This window comes from Diadema antillarum, unplaced genomic scaffold (assembly GCF_040938485.1).
Source record: "Diadema antillarum isolate AM-2024a unplaced genomic scaffold, OU_Dant_1.0 scf00000099, whole genome shotgun sequence".
In the NCBI taxonomy this organism is placed as follows: domain Eukaryota; kingdom Metazoa; phylum Echinodermata; class Echinoidea; order Diadematoida; family Diadematidae; genus Diadema; species Diadema antillarum.
Genome location: NW_027270988.1, coordinates 1,880,042 through 1,899,789, shown reverse-complemented (window position 1 = coordinate 1,899,789; position 19,748 = coordinate 1,880,042). Strand labels below are relative to the sequence as shown.

The window sequence follows — 19,748 nt, the reverse complement described above, 5'->3', positions numbered from 1 at the left end:
CCGTAATAGTTAGCTCATTTAATAGTGGGTGGATGGCTTCATCTTAGGTGCCGCTTGATACGGGCGGATATTCTAAAGGAGATAATAAGCATGACCCCATGCTATCTTAGCAGTCTTCCCTGTGACGATATCGTATAGACTCGGTGAAGGTATACCTAATGTAGCTTCGCTGGCAAATGATTATGCCAACTGAATATACATGTACCTGTGAATTATTATCATGTCCGTCTTTTTTTCGACTGGGTACCCCTTTCAGTTAAAAAAAACAAAACAAAAAACTGCTCCACCAAGGGGCCCTGCATAATCTAAAGATACAAAATATATTTTCAATATATGTGTTGACTCTTTTCTAAGGGTCAGTACAGGGAACAAAATGAGCCTTGTATTGAGCTCCTATCAAGAATACTATTTTTATGAAAAAAAAAAAAACGAATACGGATTTAATTTTGAGTTTGGATTGGAATTTTAAATTTGAATGAAGTAATGGATGTATTGACTGGAATTGACACGTTGAGACAAATCTTGCAATAGAATATCCATGCAAAAATAAACAATGACGCAGTCGTAGTCCGAAATACGCAAAAATATGGAAGAAACGCCTAATTTGAAGCGAACTCCATCTGCCTGCGCCGCCACATCGCACTTTTCCCAGCGACGTTTTAATAAGGTGCGTTCCCCACGGACAGAGCGAGCGAGGCAAGAACGACTCGTTTCCGTCACAAGTCCCCTGGACGACAGCTCGCGTTGAAAGACGTATCGACGATCGCGTGGCTGGCACGCGTACCTTCGCCGGCATACGAGGGTTCTATTCATAGACACCATACGAAACATATCAACAACATCCAGGGAATTTCATCACGGGAATTCAAGCCGACGGCATAGCCACTGAAGTGTGATATGAAGATGAAAATTAGTGGCAGCGTTTGAGGTTTCCGGACATGAATTGTCTCTATCATGTCTATTGCATCTTAGCGGGATGCGAATCATATTACGTAGCAGCTGTGGCGGAAGGAGGGGGCAGGGTACCAACCGTATGAATTCGTTTATGATTCGATTATTTATGCATCGGAACTCTGATTGTGGAATAATGTTGCAGTCATTTCGATCAAAAAAAAACTGCAGTAATCGAGTAGCAAAATGTAAATCAAAGTTACACTATCCGTGCAATGTAGGCTTTTCTGGAAACTCTTTTCTTGTGCTTTCAATTCAATTCCAATGATTCAAATGAGTGTTTACTGCAAATACAGGCTCACATTCAGGTACTGTTTGTATTCAGGTGGACGCTGCAAACAACCCGTATGTTGTCAAATTTCTTTGCATGCGCTTGCAAATCTAGAAATTGACTTTACATTGAAAAAAAACACGAAAATATTCCACGCAATTATTCCGTTTCCCAAGTGCACTAAATGTGAAGGCATGCACTGGTACTAAAAATGTGCGTGAAAAACATTGTCATGATATGAAGAAATAAAGTGTATGTGATATAATTTACAAAATAATCATGGGGGGGGGGGGGTTCAGTGATAATATCAAAAGTGATTACGATGAAAGTAATGTTAAGATTAGTCATAACATATTTATAATATACTATCGTCAATATCACACCTTTTTTTTTTACTATTACAACTATTAGTATAAAGAACACAATAGAAATAGTCTTAGAGTCTCTGCAAACTGACGGGCACAAATTTATCATACAGTTGTTTCATCATAATATTTGGGCCATTTTTAGGCATTTTTTTTTTTTTTTTGGGGGGGGGGGGCAAGTTTATGTACTGGATGCATGACTCGCTGTTACGCAAACATGATGAGAAAATGGATATGATCTTGCCATTTAATTATTTTTGGGCGCCCACTTATAACAGTGATGGTCAAGTGTATATGTATGTACTACTTCATCGAGGAGTGTCATCAATTCAATGGAATGACATTGCCCCGTCAGAGGACCCCTGCTGTCATTTGTGCGTTTTTGTTTTTGTTTTTATAGTCAGTATAGAGGTGATAGCCATTTATATACCCGTCTCCTGCATGAGAGAAACAAGCCTCTAAGGATAAATATAAGAGTGAAATACTCGAACCTAATCCACATATTATTGATTGTAAGACAAGAAAATTAATGACCACCACAACTAACGCTATCATCATCAGCATTATTATCATCAACATTGTATTATCATCACCATAATCACAAACTAATCATAACTATAATAGCTATTATGATCACTAATAATAATGATCATAATAACGATAAGAGCAATAACAATCGCATTTTTGTGTGTCCATGAGTGTTTATGTTAATGATGGTTATTTCTGGTTTTAGGGCGGCGGTCTCGTCCTACTTCGTACATAGGACTTCACGCCCTGCCGGAGTTTAGATGCAGGTCAACCAGGGTTCGCTGACAGAAGCCTATTCGGACGTGATGATCGTGAATTCTGGGGCGCAGCGAAATTCAATATCCCCCGCAGCAATTGACTTCTACTCCATATTCACGGGACAAAGAAAGAGGTAAGACAGAAACTGAAAAAGGAAAGGATAATTGGCTGGAAAAGTGAGAGCCATCAGTTCTACAAATGTCATGGACATGGAACCCCGTTTCCAGGTCCCATTGGATTTATATCTCCAGGGACAGGAGAAATGTATAGTTCTCGTCAATTTTATTTTCAATGTTCGAGTGCTGGGAAGAGAGAGGAGAAAAAGGAGAGAAGTTCTCTCCCCTTCAAATGATTTCTCCTTCAATCATAGTGCCAGCTCACGGACGCCGACAAGCACTGGATGCCAACAAAACTGATATCCCTTATTCTACGTGGTGAGAATGACTGCCTTGTGTCTGAAAAACAGCGATTTTAGTTTGACTCCTGCATGACCACCACAAGCTTCAGTTTGTCGAGTCGATTATGTCGCTGATCATTTCAAAAAGGGCTAACATTAAGGGTTATCGAGACTGTGTGATTGATATGTAATACATTTGCGTTTATAGTATGAAAGTTGGCAGCTTTTTTATCAGGTTTGGAAAATTGTCATTCGCTAACTTTGTCATCTCATCAAGACGTGAAAGTCCATTTACATTCGATGTCAAGTCATATCATAAGAAACGGACGTACGTTTAAAAAAGTTTCCTTCCAAAACATATTGACAAAAGTTGAAGAGTATATTACATATCTGGGGAGAATGAGAGAGAGAGAGAGAGAGAGAGAGGGAGAGAGAGAGAGAGGGAGAGAGAGAGAGAGAGGACAAAAATGACGTTGTTGAGATGATGGTCAAAACTTTCCTTTATCTGTTGCAGTATTTTCTAGTCATTTTTACCAGATTTTCTAGTCATTTTTACCAGATTGTCTACTCATAGACATCGACCAGATTTTTAGTCAAAGTCAGTGATTAGTTTTTCAGTGACTAGAAAAGAGTATTTGCCCTGGCACTGCCTGGGATCCTTTATCTAGTCAGATATGAATAGTTTCCAAACATAACTGACTAGGTATTTTTTAGAGTATGGGGATTTTGTTTTTGCTGTTCAGAGTAAATATTTTATAATATAGTGACACATTCCTGTCATTTGAGCCCTTTAATGTTGATTTATTTTTCCTTTTCTTTTCAACTAAATGCATGTTTTAAGGTTTCAATATTCTGCTTCAAAATGGTGCCGTGACATAATACGATTTTCCTAAATTCGGTCGTCTTTTTAAATGAAAACAGCCCTCCCTTCCCAAAATCACACATACCCAAAAACATTATCAGATTCTTATTCTGACTAAAACGAGTCAATTTCACTTCTTCCATTTGTTTTTTCCCCGTAAGTCTTCTCTACGCATGTCATTTTTCCTTCACTCCCCCTCTCCCTCTCTCTTATTTCCTTTTTGATCTCTCACAAGCACACATCCCTTTCCTCTTGTCGGGTTTGGAAGGGGAAAAAAATGGATTTATCAATCCGATAGTAAGAGATATTCTGTAATTCAAAATACTCTGTCGTATTTCCCCTGTCAACCTCCGTGCAGTGAAGATCGCATTCCCGACTTGAGGCGCCTTTTGAAACCCAACGGACTAGAATATCACTCCATCATCGCGACACTGTGACACTCCGTGGGCTCGCTTGATAAGCTTTCAGTTCAAACAGGACACCCACACTTATACGAGTGAAGCAACTCTCAAAGAACAATAACAACAAACAAACCACAAACAGGAAAAAAAAAATTCACAGATCTGCATTGATAGCAAGAAATTACAGTGACAGTAATGATGATGATGATGATGATGAAAATAATAGTAATAATAATAATGATAAAAATAAAGATAATAATGATAATAATGATAATAATAATAAAGCAACAATACTACTGATAATAATGATGATAATAATAATAAATAACAATGTTTTTTTTAATACAAAATATGTATTAAACGCTTTATATTAAGTAACACTTCGAAAGAGACGTGAAAGAACACATATTAAATACACCATAAGAAGGATAGAAACGTTTAATCAGCCAGCTTCTCTCTAAGCGTCTTATTCAATCACCAATATTCCCTACAAATATCATGTAACTATAAAGACAGATCAAAAAGAAACTGTTGTGATTATAAGATGTCCAAACAGCATACGCCTCGAAAGAGGAGACTGTAAAGCGTCTACCTCAAGATGACCGTTTTTAAAAAGCGTCCTAATTGATTCTTCGTTACCATATACCACAATGTAGTACTTGTGGTAAGTGTTGTGGTGAAATGAATAGTGCTATCAACAGTCAACGCCCTCCTGCAAAATTCGCCACGAACGGAGTGATGATACAGCCGCGTTGTCAGGAACAGCAGTGGTAATACGGCGAAGGAAATGTTTGGCCCATTTCAATTCCACCATAGAATTATTTGGTGTGGAATTGATTAACCCCTCCAAAGAGGGTGTGGTCGATGTGTGTTGGCCGAATAAACAGTGGTGGGCCTGTGCATGCAAGACACTTGTTAAGCTATCGCGATTTTGATCGGCTTGAAAACAAACGGGGAGATTGCACTTACAGAACCCACGTTAATATTTTAATTTCGTGATAATTCATGACAACCATATAAAGAGAAAATTCATCCCCCCTCCAAAAAAAAACCTCAAAAGAAAGAAAACATTATTCCCTACAGAAAGATGCAAAAATGACAAAAATCGGACAAGAAATAAGGAAGAAAATATGCTCTCACAATTGAATATTCATTTCATTTACAGAAATGAAAAATAATTCAGCTGTATAGATATAAATCTTGCCTTAAAACCACCCAAAATAAAAAAGAACAAACCTCAACTCTGATATATCTTAGTATGAAACCATAGCAGGCTTTTACTTGCATTACCTAAAGATAACTTTTTCCCTAATTCATATGTAGGCCTAAACATACATGAAAAATTGTGAGGGTATGGCGTCATCCACTCTTTCATTTGAATGTTCATAATAACTGGTTAAGAAATGCTTTCAAAAATGTGAAATTTCAAAATGTCATATATTCCTTATTTCTTATCCGATTTTCTTCTCTTTCTTTTTAAAGTATTTTTAAGGTGGATTTTCTCTTTAAGTCGGCTTATTATAGGGGTAAGGAAAAACTAAATTTAAGACAAAGTGAATAAGACATACCGTAATCAAAATTAATTAACCGTGCGAAAGTTACATCCGTGGCGAGTCTTGGTAGTAGCCAAGACTACAGAAACAAAAGGAATGTAAATCAATGATTGAATGATTGACGACCTACTTGGCGATGGTGACTATTGTAATCATCGTCAATGAACAATGTATTTCAAAAATGCTTACGTGGAATAATAATTGAATTATACAGATTGGGGAGCATTTTTCCCACTTACCAAGAATTCATAATAATTAATCCTCCGCAGATGCACTTGATCAATGCCCCTAGGCTATTTTCGTCTAGTGTGCTAAAACTGAAAAAAGAAATATTGTTAGATATGAAATGATAGATGTCCATTTGATCCAAAAACATAACTTGTACATCCAGGTCGATGGAATGCGCCAAAAATTTGAGATGAGATTCGGTCAAAGTGAAAGGAGATCTGGACGGTTGTCTGCTGTCTGGAAAATCATATTTGAAATAAAACACAAAAAATATCGAGCAAGATGTGCCAAGGATTTACTTTGGAGAAGACGGGATTACCAGCTGAACCCAGGGCATAATCCCTTGGGGTAAACCAATACCGATAGGGGTGAGAGTATCTCGAAGGGAGGGGAAAAGAAGAGTAAGAAAATAAGAGCAATGCGGTATGGATATGGAATTGCAAAATGGCAAAATGAGAAGAGAAGAATTAAGAGACTCGAAGGGGTGAGAGAAGTGAGAGAGGAAAGGGACAGAGAAAAATAGAAATCAAGACAAGAAAAGAGGCCATATATCAATATTCACAGTACGATATTTTCTTTAAAGAGAGATTGTGACATCTTCAAATTTATAGAGCGTGGTAAGACCCCCTGCGAGGTTTCATCCAATTAGGATTACGTTTTCTATCACTCACCTTTGAAAGATTTAGGTAGGTTATAGGCCTACTCTTCATCGTGCATTGTTTAAACATTTTGGTTATATTTCACACCTCCATAGAGAGTGGAAATTGATATTCGTATCGAGCAAACAGCAAACAATGAAATGCTATCATCAAGTCCGAATTTGAATAATACTTCCTAAGACAGTCGCCGTTCCAGCAACTGCAGCTGAAGCTTGGACGCATACAATGTAATACGTGTTGTTTACACTTAATCTATACAAGAACCACCAAAAAAATGTGGATCTTGATATTTTTTTTTTACATTTCATTAATTGTTTGTTTGTTTGTTTTGTTTTGTTTGCTTCCGGCCTAATTCCGGCTTTGATTTGTGTGTTGTTGTTTTTTTTTTGTTTTTTTTTTTGTTAATGAGGTGCGTATGAAACCTTCGCAAAACGTTCAAAACAGTTAGTTGTGGCACTGGTACCTTGACTTAACTATGAAGTGTATGTGAGTAGCTGAGTATAGCAAGTTCAGAAAATACCTCCGTCCAACGCAGAACTGTCGCTCTCTTGCAATGCGACCCCTGCTGTATCTACCTGCGCACGAGATAAGGAGTCTGCATGTCAGCGTAGACCAGCAGACTTCAAGGTCTTTTTGATTTTCTTGGAGGTGAGGATTTTTATCTATTTGTTTGGATGAGTCATGTAAAGATAAAAATATTTCATGCAATTTATTTTCTGTGGAAAGCAGAGATATCTTCCATATGATCCTGTGCTGTAAGGATGCAGGTCGTCTGACCAGCAAATTGGTCGCCATGGCAACATCCTGTACGCGTTGACATGATAACCATCTGTCTGTTTCTATCAGAACCACCCTCCCCCCTCCCTTGCGATCTTGCGCAAATCATGAAAATCCAATACAGTACTCGCCGCTTTCGATATCTGCATCGGCATATGATTGGTGAAGGCACTTTTTATTCAGTAACAAGTCAGTACCGTACCCCTTCAAATATTTCACAGAATTACTTACGCACGAAATGATTACTGAAATTCGTCTATGATATCATCAGGAATACCGTATTATTGAAATAATGCCCAATCATGTGGAGACCATTGTGCACAACCTACTGCACACGATGTAAAATAATGCATTCTGTTGACACATTCAGACCATCAAACAAAGTGGAAATTGTATGGACACTTTTCACCGCAGATCGTATTTCTAATGTTATTTCCCCCACAGTACTGCCCATGCAGAGATTTCCCTTATCAATATGAGTAATAGTGGCCCAGTTTTCCTACTCATCGTGTATACTTCCGCCGTTTCACATTCCATAAACGAGTATGCCAATGTGACCGCAGACTAGTAGGTAATTTAGTGACAGTATTATATCCGCCGGGTATGCATCATGCATCACAATAAAAAAAGAAGCCCTTGGATTGTGTGGTCTTGTTTTGACGAAAACTGTAATGTGTAAATTTAGAGGAAAAATTGACAGCAAATAAAAGGTGAGATATGAATATGGCTGGTAAATTACTACGCAGGATTAACCAACAGGTGTCTATATGTTTGGTTTATGTCAAATGCTGTCAGTATACACGTCATGACACATCCATACCACAAGTAAGTAATATTTTTTTTTTTTGCGATTTGCAGCAAATAGCAAAGATAATGACACGCACATATATTTCATACTGTTCTGAGATTACTGCCGGCCGTCGGTCCAGTTGATTGCTTGCATACTCACTAGCATATGATTATAAAGGGGCAGTCCAGACGATTTTCATAATTTCACATCATGCAGTACGTAAATTGACAGCTCCATGTATAGATTTCTAGAATTTACTGTGGTCCTTGAGCACAGAAACCATTACTCTGAAAAATCTTTAAAAAATTACACTGAACAGTGTTGATAATGATAATAATGTCGACATAGAAGCCTCACATATTGCATTATTTCAGAAATGTAGCAGTGTAAATCCATTACAATACCGCTTGCTTAACAAGATCACCTGTGCAGAATCTATGCTCGCCTTCTTCTTTTGTTCTGCTTCCTTGAGTCCCAACTCATGCATTCTTATGGTGAGGCTGCCATATCATCACCATTGTTCATTGCAATTTGCCTTAAATTTTGAAAATATTCTTATTCCTCATCCCAATCACTCTAAATTCTGAAACTCTGTACTCAGTATAACTGATTTAAACATGTAGTTGTTCAAATGTAAAAGTCTAAAAATCATCCGGAGGTCTCCTTTACATGCTTCCTGGAGTGATGTGAAAATAGCTCCCTACCTCAACTCAAACGAAACGTCCTTAATGATACACAGTAGAATGCGAAATCAGTACAGGCATTAGGTTATTGACAAAGATATTGAATACGTTGGAGGTCTATATTCATACAAACATCACATACACAACATGACAAGATGTGAAGAGATAAAAAGACAGACAGACAGACGGACAGAAAGATAGACGGATTGATATAGGTGACGGGAGAGAGGAGTGAGAAAAGAAAAAGCGTTTTAACAGATACAGACATGCTTACAGACACCCGAGAAAGAGTGAATGAATTAGATCTAGATGATACCCTTAAAATCACATCGCATAAAACTTACATTAACCACAAGCTGAGCGAAGAGTTGCCAGCGAAATGGAGCCGCCATGTTATCCGTCCGAAATCGTCTGGTCATCGTACAAATTAAGCGAGAATTCGAAAAGTTAGCTTCATCCCTCAAGGCTCTCACCGGGTCTTCATCGTCGGACCAGATTCCACCTGTTTAAAGATCAGACAGACGTCCATCTCTCATGCTGTGATAACTACGACCAATCACGAAGCAGCTTCAAAAAATGGGCGGATGCCTTATTTAGCTAGGGGAACTCCCCTTGTGCAGCGAGGGTGAGAGTGAGAACAATGCTGCCTCTAAAAACGACGTTGACAATCGTCGTTAGAGCTCGGCGTGATACGAGCAAGCATGAAACACGGAGAGATCATAGTTTGGTCGTCAAAGCACGATCAATGCGTCAAAGTCATCCGGGGACATTACTGAAAATGGCATACAGGTACGAGAGCTAGCTACCCTGGACTGATAGTCGTTGGTGGGGGGAAGGAGTGTCTCTACACAGATGTGTCCTTCCCGAACAGCTATTAAACGTGGGATTTCAGTATCCACCGGACAGTCAAAAGCTCCATGACGCACTGCAGCGGACGCGCGCCCTTTGCGAAGCGTGATCAGTTGTGAAATGGGATAGAGAGCTATTAACATCATACCCTGCCAGCTATCAAAAAGGTTTCCATGAAGGCCGTGCGCTCGCATGAAATGACTTTACCCCCTCTTTCATTCCCACCGTCCGCTAGCAGCAAGGTCCGTAGTTTAAGGTCATCATGATGATTCTTCCCACCCCCCCCCCCCCTCGCCGCCCCCATAACACACTCTTTCCCAGCAGTGGGCGCGCTGCCATTGAGATGTGATTTCCTTCCTGTAAACTCCCTGCCGTCTGCCCTGTCAACAAGTCTGTATAAGATATCAGTGATATATTCAGCGGGTGGTCGCTAGAGGGTTAAAAGTCACATCTGCGAGCCTTGGCTTCATCTAAAATTGACTTGGACGATTAAAGAAGACGAGGGAAGACAGGGTGGAGCTAAACAACTTTCCCCAACTCATCGTTTCCCCGAGGCAAACGCTGGGAGTTACGCATGATGGTTTCCTAGCAACCAGCCTGTTCTTAATTCATTCATAACTTCTCTTATCGCTCGCTCTCTCTTTAGATCCCAGGCTAGTCACAGAATATCCCTGAAGTCATCCCATATTTCCTCTTCTCTTCATCTTGTGTAAAACCTGTTCGAGTTTTGTTGCGTCTGGGCCAGAGTAGAAAAACAGAAGTCAGTAGAGCAAAACACCAAACAAGATGACAGAAAATAAAACTAGACAAAAAGGCGAGAAACAGATATGAACGTGTTAAATAAAACGATGACGCCCTGACCCTAAACTGTAACTCCCCTTCGTATAGAAATAATCCAAGTACAAACTACTGTTCTGTATTCTGAAATTAACCCAAATAGAATAATATTGTTTAAGGACCAGACTCTCTATTCATAACACATCAAATCAAATTGATTTGTATTGAGTTATACCCAAAATCATTCCAACGTATCGAAATGACATTTCATGTCTTTATAAAGTCTCCGCTATACGTTTTTCAAGGGGTTCGCGATGTAATTACAAGTGAGAGGCCTGCAATGGGTGTGACCAACTGACAAGTAACGTCATCATTAAAGGAGAAGTATGAACTATCGAAGGGATATTTAGTTAGCAGTAAGTTACAAGCACCTTGATACACCTCAAGTGGACTGTACCTCATGAAAGTCGCCGTGAGAAGACGAAGAAGAAGGAGGAGGAGGAGGAGGAGGAGAAGAAGAAGAAAAAGAAGAAGAAGAAGAAGACCAACTTGGATGAAAAATACTATGTTTTAAGTATTTCTGGTCACTCCAAACCGTGCTGTACACTTTTAATTTCAGCGAAATGTGCTCACATATTCTATAGAGAACCATGATATTGTTCAAATGATAAATTCCATAATGCTTTAGGTGGATAAATAATGTATGATAACGTGCTTTATAGGAAAGGCACTTTTTCTCATTTCCCTTCGAAGCGGACCCCAATCCGTTGGTCTAGTGGGTGTTGTTCACAACCATTTGGCAGCGTCTTAAAAGACGGAATGAACTCAACTTTTTTTTACATGTACAGTTTGACAAATTGTCATGATGACATTTATTTCATTTACTCATCTATACTCGCATGTCTATGTATAGTTTGGGGGATACTATCGCTTCAAGCAATATTATCATTGCTTACCGCAGTCCCACACTTCGATTCGCTCAATATCAAGTTTTTATTCATCTTATTAAACAAGGTTTTGTGTCGCATATATTTTGTACACTGTATTATTTGTTTGTTTACCACATACTTTGACATTCTTATCCAGTTTTATACTCGTCAACACTTATTTCGAAATTAATGCAGAAGAGTTTTACAAACAAATAAAAAAATACCCAGACCCGAACGAAAACACAAGACAAGTACTGTCTAGGTCCATCTCTGCTTTGAATTGGTCAGTGATCTAGTGTTGATACTTTCGGAATTCACCGTTGAAAGTTGCGTGTTCTCGTGAATTAACCGTCTATTGTGGGGTCGATTTTCATCAGATATAAAAAGAGCAACGTGTGATTTTTCTTTAAGAATGATCATGCTAAAATAGTTAGCTAATTAGAAATACTTTAAACTGTACAGTCTGTCATTTATTACGAAAAGGGCTGGAGAATATAAAGTTAAAATATATACGATGATTTCCTGAGGTAAACTGATGTGCCATTATGTTGTCTGTTTCTCGGACGATTATCACTTTTACCCATCACCCTAGAGAGATCTTCTCACAGCTTCGTGTCAAATAATCACAGTTTAAAGGTCCTGTTTACCTTCAGGAGCAGTGATTTCAAAACAATTTCAAGATATCACATTTGATGCATATGTGAAGGTCTGTTGAATCACAAAACATCTTACCATAATAATTTTTTTTTTCGCAATAAGACTTCAAATACAAGGACATATCAGTATTTCTCTCAATAAACCATAACTGTACAAGGTGTAGTCTGGAAACATTTTTATTATAATTATTGTTCACATTTTGTGTATTTAGCAATACTTAACCTCGATAATACGGATTCAAATTTTTACAGTGGTTGTTTCTATCCCTATCTCACATTTAAGAACTATTTCAAAGCACTGCTGCTGGGTTTTTGTTTTTATCTGCGAATGGTATATTATGCCTTTAAGGATTATATCACGATCTGAGTATATCCCTGTATATCAACTCTTTTGTAATAAATGTAAAAGTACATGTTATTTGGATTATAGAATTCATCATAAGGTAAAAAAATTTAACATGAATACCATCAGAATAGTTTGATAACGTTAAACTAGCGTTATATTTTGACTTTATGGCTGCTCTTTGTGAAGCATTTGAGTGCATATTTAAATACACACTACGGGATAAATGTTAGTGCCTACAGGAGAGAGAAAGGGAGACAGGATAGAGTGGAAAGAGAGAGGGGGAAAATGAGAAGAAGGAGAAGAAGAAGAAGAAGAAGGAGGAGGAGGAGGAGGAGGAGGAGAGAGAGAGGATGGAAAGAAAGGGAGAGAATAGCATGCGGTAATCTGGAGCAAACCTTCTCCTTTCCAAAAACCAATTATGAACCGGAAGGACACGAGTGAGGTATGACGGGAAGCCGGTGGTTATTGACACCGATACTGACAGAGTGTGTCTGCTGGTAATGTGATGTCATGAGGATTCAAGTGAAAATGTCACAAATAGGAAAGTGGTATTTTTTGTATAGTTTGTGCGATGTATGTATGTTTGTATGTTTGTTTGTTTGTGTTTTCGTGAGGTATACATTCAAATTGTATGTTTGTTTGTGTGTGTGTGGGTTTTTGTTTAGGGGTGGTCCTTTATGACGCACACTTCTTGGTCAAAACCAGTTCATGCTCCTGTCATGATTATGAAACAAAATGGACACACAAGCAGTTCTAAACTGTCTTTTAAAAAAGAATAAGTAACACTCGAATATCGATTTGATTCAGTGTTGTTTGGTAAAGTTGTGCTGGTCCGTTTTAGGATTTTTTTTTTTTCATGTGTCTCAGGGTTTGGTTGGGGATTCGTAGCAGCATAGTGTGACTGTAATGTCACGAACAATGAAGTGTTAATCATGCTATATTATGTCTGCTCATAAACAGGAAGCATTAAACACATCATTAGGGTTATATCATTTCTAATAATGTGATAACAAAGTCTACTCCAAGGATGCGCAAGGCTACTGATGTTCTGTATGCAAGAGCAAAAACAAAACAAACAAAAAATCACGAGACCGCAACCGCTAAGTTAAAGGGTCCTTTTATGGGTATCTTTTTTATTACTTAACAGCATTCAATATCCCGAAAATGAATACCAATGCGAGCTTGTATCATTATGTTAAAATGTGTGGAAGCTTATTTTCTTCCCCATCTTCAGGTTTATTTCTCATCGCCAATCGAGAAAGAGGCTGCACATGTAGTGACACATGCTGATCCCATGAGACTGGCCAGGCCCAGATACTAATGACATTTTGATTTTGGTTGCCAGCGAAAAACATGCCTCCGTCCATCACATTAAAAATTTAAGAAAGGAACAATTGCATTTTAAGGCCGATGTCACCGAATGTTCAGTGGTAAAGACCTCTCATTATTTGGACATAAAACACGAGTCGTGGATATTCCTGTGCTTAACATGTTCTTACCAAGCACAAGTATTCGTTACTGTTACAAACGCAATTGAAATGGATTTCCACGTCGTCGCCTCACATCCCATTCATTCCGAAGAAGTGAATACAAATATGAAAAAGAAAAACAATAGCAAGTTTTGGGTCCATATCTGAAGAATTTCACCCCTAGACCTCCTGAAGATCACCACTGATATTTTATTAAGTTATTATAACATTTCAATTATTGTTTAGTCATTAGCAACTGGTTTCATTATCATGGAAATGTATCATCTGTGCGGGTCTAGGTGAGACTTCTAATACACCATGACATTATCGTTTTATCGAATTAGCATAGGTGATTGCGAAAAATATAATATGTTCAACGAAGACATGTTTAATTTATGCATCCTACAGATTTCTATTGAACGTCTCTCAAAACCGCATTTCAATGTTGGCGTATAGGAGACGGATCTTTTAAGTCTAATAAGCACAATTCCCATGTCGTCACTGTAAATGTCGATATTTCTTTCTTTCTTGTTTAATTTTACGGTCCAACGATGATGAAGAATTATGGTATAATGACCGCCTACCAGCAATTCCTTATGTTTTACCTGTGATGACTGCATAGCTAACGAATCAATGAGTCACATGACTCACAATAACAAAATGATGAACCTATGCTCAAAAGAAGAGCGAGAAGATAATGGTACACAACTTGGGTATGCATCGTCCCCTCAGTCACCCCATACCAAATAGGTCTATCAGTTTTTGTGCCCAACGTTTAACATTTTCACCACGTAGCAACTAATTCCCAAGTCTGATGTTGTTCTTATATCTAATGGAACCTAGGTTTCCTTAACCCTTGATGCCCATTAACACCCGGGGCCCGGGGCAGGGGAGGGGGCACATACATCTAATCTCTTTGCAGACGCTCAGATCATTTGAGATTCAAATTGTTACGTTAGATTTCTCTATCTTAGGTTGATAAATCAAAACGTGGGTTTATGGTGTGCTTATACGGAGAAGGAAAATGAATGCCAGCGAGATCCATTATTGATATCATGTATACATTGAGAGAAAGAGGAGAGAGGCAGACTAGAAAAGAGAAAGAGAGAACGGAGGAAGTTCAAATAACAACTTCGTTGTGTTTGATCATTCTTCCTTTATTCCTCTTTTTTTCTATCCCCACCCCATCATTACAATAAAACTGATACATTAGTTATTGTTGTTGTTGTTGTGACTTTCATCATCATCTAACATTCACCAACCGTTGATTGTCACAGCTGTTACTATTTTGAACGCTATTGGCCGACAAGATCTACGTAGTCACATTACAGACAAGCAAAACAAGAAGGAAAGGAAACAAGAACACAACCGTTATCATGATCGTTTTAATGAATGTCTCCATCGAAATACAACTACTGGCGATAAAGGTGACCATTGCTGAAAGAGAAATTTCAGTGTGTGGGGGGGGGAGGGGGAGGGGCACTCGATCAGGACTGGGGAGGGTTTTAACAAAACTGGTGTTCATGGTCACGGTTTAGTCAAGGGTCAATGACTTCCTCCCCATGAAGAATCTTAGAATTGAATCTTTCAAAAAAACATAGTTTTTCTGTGTTTTCATGTGTTTTATTTCATTTTATCCAACAATAAAATCAACTTTACACCTGTTATATGATTATATCTTATTCACTACTCCGTGTAGTTAGCTTTAAATCATCTTCCATGATATAAAGCTGACAGAGTCGTGTGAAAAAATATAATGTCGATATTGGCGCCAACAACAATCCTGGAATATAGCGTGGACCATGTGAGGGGCAGACAGCTCTGGCGACACTCCATCCTGTAGCAACGTGCTTGCGAAACGTTGTGAATATGCAAATGGGTGTGTGCTCACCACTTATGCATCCAAAATTATGCTTGGTCAGGTATCCCCGTGGCCTCCAACGTATCATCTTTATCGAAGGGGTGACGGTCAAAATCGTGTCAATTATTCACCCTAAATGCCTGGCGACCGCAAAACGAGCGTGGGTATATCAGTCGTATATCAATTGCACGTTTGGACGTGGTTCAATCTAGAGTTTTCTATCCGTGAAGGACATTGGACAGTGGAGAAAGCAACCTGTGTGAAAGGAGATAAAAAATACATTTAATACATTAACTAGAAATATTACACTCCATTCAGGCTCTAATTTTAATGACGAGTGATAAATCGAAATGCAAAACGATATCTTAAAATGGATGATTAGAGACAAAGTAGTCAAGGAGCAATATCAAAGTACTGATTTTTCTTTTATAAACAATGAAATATTTTATTCAAATAAAATGGGGGAAAACTGTCATCACCATGCATGATTCCCAACGACGTGCACATCTACATTCTTTATTGAAACTGAAATGATCATATCCCTTATCGTTGTCAATGCATTGTAGAATTTCAACAACGTAACAATGATGCCATATCAGATAGTAGAGTAATGGATGTATTTTTTAATGAAATTTTTGATAATTAAGTTTTCTAAAGTTCGAAGCAAAGGGAAAATTGTGCGATTATAAAATGGTATGTTGGGTATAATTATGGTTTGATTCTCAAAAAAAAAAAAAAAAAAAAAAGAGGAAAAAAGGGTTCCAGTCCCTCTGCTCGTACTATTTTGCTATGCAGGATATTGACGCCCTCAACGTCGATAACTAGAGCAGGTTTAGGTGGATATTTTTTTTTCCTTCGGCAAAGGCGGCGAGTCGCCGCGAAGTCCATTTGGCAAAGAGTTTGGAAACCAGACTAAGAAAATCAGGAAAAAGGAGAATACCTGCTTTTCTTCTTTGATGTTGCGATCTTCACTCCATTTCAGATTTCGGAAACGTGAGAAACTTGACTAAACACACACACACACACACACACACACACACACACACACACAAATGTGTACCTGCAAGGATAGTTGCACCGATGTGGATTTTGTTTTAATGTACGCTCTGGTTATATTCAACTTTGAACCGGAGTGGAATTCCGCGAAAAGCAGACATTTTGACATTTGATATAACGTCAAATGAAATGTTAAAATCGGATTTCGCAGGAGCGAGGAAACATTTAGATGACCACGACCTTTGTTTTGCTTTGTTTTTGTTGTTGTTGCTGTTTTGTTTTGTTTTGTTTTGTTTTGTTCTGCTTTGTTTTTTAAACATTAAAACAGGCATAACATGCCAAGATAAACACTGCCAAGCAATTGTTGAAATAGTAAATCATGATTTTCACGTAGGCCTACCAACACAATCATGTCATACAACGACAAGACCATATATGAAACACACACCAAGACTTGAACCTTACTAGAGCCAAAAATGACCACAACCAGTCACACCATTGTTTCAACCAACTCTGTAGTGTCCCAGATGTACACACTTGATTTCCCTTCCATGGTTCGTGTTGTTGTTTTCCATCACACCTCCCCCAATCTAGAGGGACGTTATGGACTTTCCGACTATGCACACATTCGTTGCAGGGTTGATTCACGGTTGATGCGTACTATTCAGCTTACTTGATTACAAAATGTACCACCATTATAAGAAAAATAGGTTCAAATTTTGCGCCATTACGGTGGCAACTTTGCGCCTTTCAAACCAGAAAGGTGCAAAGTTACATGTTTAAAGGTGCTCACTGGTCTGACTTTATCTGACTTTATCTGACTTTATTATGCAAATCAATAACAATTATCACAAAATTATGTACGTTTGCTGCATTTACCAACCGAACTATTAACCTCATGTTTCTATACATCGACCCTATAACCACCAATCTCCCACCCTCATCCCCATACACATGAAACAACTTTTATACATACATCGAACCCAACCATCTTTTCATACACTGACACACACGCACATAAGCACACTCACACACGCGCGCACACACACACACACACACACACACACTTATTATTATTACACTTATTTCGTAATCATAACCATGCACACATGTTTTATGCACATGTAACGTTTGCTTCGACTTTTTCAAGTGGTCCTCTTGTAAACGATGTGATGAAAAAAAAAAGAGTTATGATGATGATATCACGACGTTTTGTCTATCATCGGTTTTATTGCGACATTCTAGCCGGTTGTGTGCCCATGGGAAGTTTAATCAAATACTTGCAACAGACATGACGGCAACTTGAGTTCAAAGTCCTTCTTGTATTAAAGTGTCGCTTCGCCATCATGGTGTAATACCACAGGGCGTCCTAAGGGGATCAGGAATGAATTAACTCTTTGGTGTAGGCTGAAGCAAAATCGTACATAGTAATTTCAACGCAAATTAATGCATTCCATTTCGGTCTCCCACTTTGTTGCAGTCTGCTTGACGTGAATAGGGGTGTACAAACGTCATCCGTAACAGATAGACTATGTTCCCATTAAGGGTAGTTTGAAGGCCCTGTCAAATAAACGCATTACCTTTAATGGGATAGTAAACTTTCGGTTGATATGGGTTTGAGGTTCCCAATATTTTTTGACGATGTTGATTTTTTTTTCAGATAATGAGATACCCTCATGAAATATGAAAGAGCATAATTCCGGTTTTATCAAAGAGGAATTCAAAGTTTTATTTGATGAAAATTGCTTATGAAACAGCTGAGATATCCAAAACAAAGCAATACTAATAAAAGGTGGGACCCATGACAGCTTTAATTAGGATCGCTTTGTTTTACTTTGTTTTTAGATACCTCAGCCATTTCAAAATCAATTTTCATCACATAAACTTTGATTTCTCTTTGAATTGTAGGCTTCTTAACATTTCATGAAGGGGTCTCTAAGTATCTCACAAAGAGTTAAAAGCTGAATTCTCGCCTCAACCAATACTATACAATCCTTTTAAGGTCCTCCTCCCTGTCTATAGTCTATTACACAGGCTTACCCTTGATTAACGAAAGATTCCCCAATGTTTACGAATCACTACGAAATCCTTGTTAGTCAAGCCCATTATATATATATATCTCACAGATGGCGTCATCTCAAGAGTCCGACACCCACGAGTCCTACAACTCACGAGTCATACAACCCACGAGTCATACAAACCACGAGTCCGTACATCCCACGAGTCATATAACCCACGAGTCATACATCCCGCGAGTTGTACAATATTTCAATATCGAGTTCATGGGCTATGACTCGTAGATGTCGAGCTCGTCGGATGACCCCGACACAACAGTATGATACTGTGATATTATCTTGAAAGGTGTCATACTATCCTACTCTGTTTTGTGTTTTTTTTTTGTGTGTGTGGATGTCTGTGTGTTTCGTTTTGTTCTATTTTGTTTTGCACACATCATCACGAGTGCCTTTTATAAGTAGAATGAGCGGTTTACGAAAAAAAGCCAAGTATGTTCCCTTAATATGACAGTCTGATTGAAATACACGGATACCTTTTGAGTTATTGTGCAATACATTTGCCATATTGCACCAGTGTTGATGATTTGATCGGAACGTTTTTGAGTTCTTGTAAAAGTAGCTTTTATTGGTATCATTTCTTTGATCGCCCTTGTGCAATCGTAAGCACTATAATGTGTCTCTATTGCCGGTGGGTATAATCCTTTCATCATAGACAGCATCGACCCTCGCCACTCCCTTTACCACAAATCCATGGAACTTGGCCAGGTTCACACAACCTTTTGTACAATAGGAGCTAACAAAACGTATAGAGTAAGAGAGGGTGAAGGTCGATGGTAGTCCCAACATGGGGGGGGGGGGGGGGGGTGACAATAATGTTTGACATGAACGGACGTATACAAAAAAGGCCTGTCACCCGTTGAGAACGCAGTATTCAAACATGGAAAAAAAATGAAAAGTTACAAAGGAAATATCTGATATCGTAACGTGTGAAGAGAACAGCAAATATGTCATTTGTGATTGTGTACATAATGGCCTTCGCCCTCCTTTCGGTCGTTTTCCTATACTAGTAATGTGAAGTGCACGCAATCGCTCATAAATCGGGGTCAATCTTCCGGTGGTACCACCAT

At 38.5% G+C, this 19,748-nt stretch overlaps 1 protein-coding gene across 1 annotated transcript in view; it reads right to left on the bottom strand.

The window, feature by feature from the left end:
* Positions 1 to 9,200, bottom strand: part of LOC139718776 (uncharacterized) — a 44,820-nt gene extending 35,620 nt beyond the window's left edge. Inside the window, exon 1 of the mRNA XM_071630241.1 lies at positions 9,068 to 9,200. Within this exon, the coding sequence (XP_071486342.1) occupies positions 9,068 to 9,142 (75 nt within the window). The 5' untranslated portion in view covers positions 9,143 to 9,200. The remainder of the gene's footprint in view (positions 1 to 9,067) is intronic.
* Between the last annotated feature and the right edge of the window lie 10,548 nt (positions 9,201 to 19,748).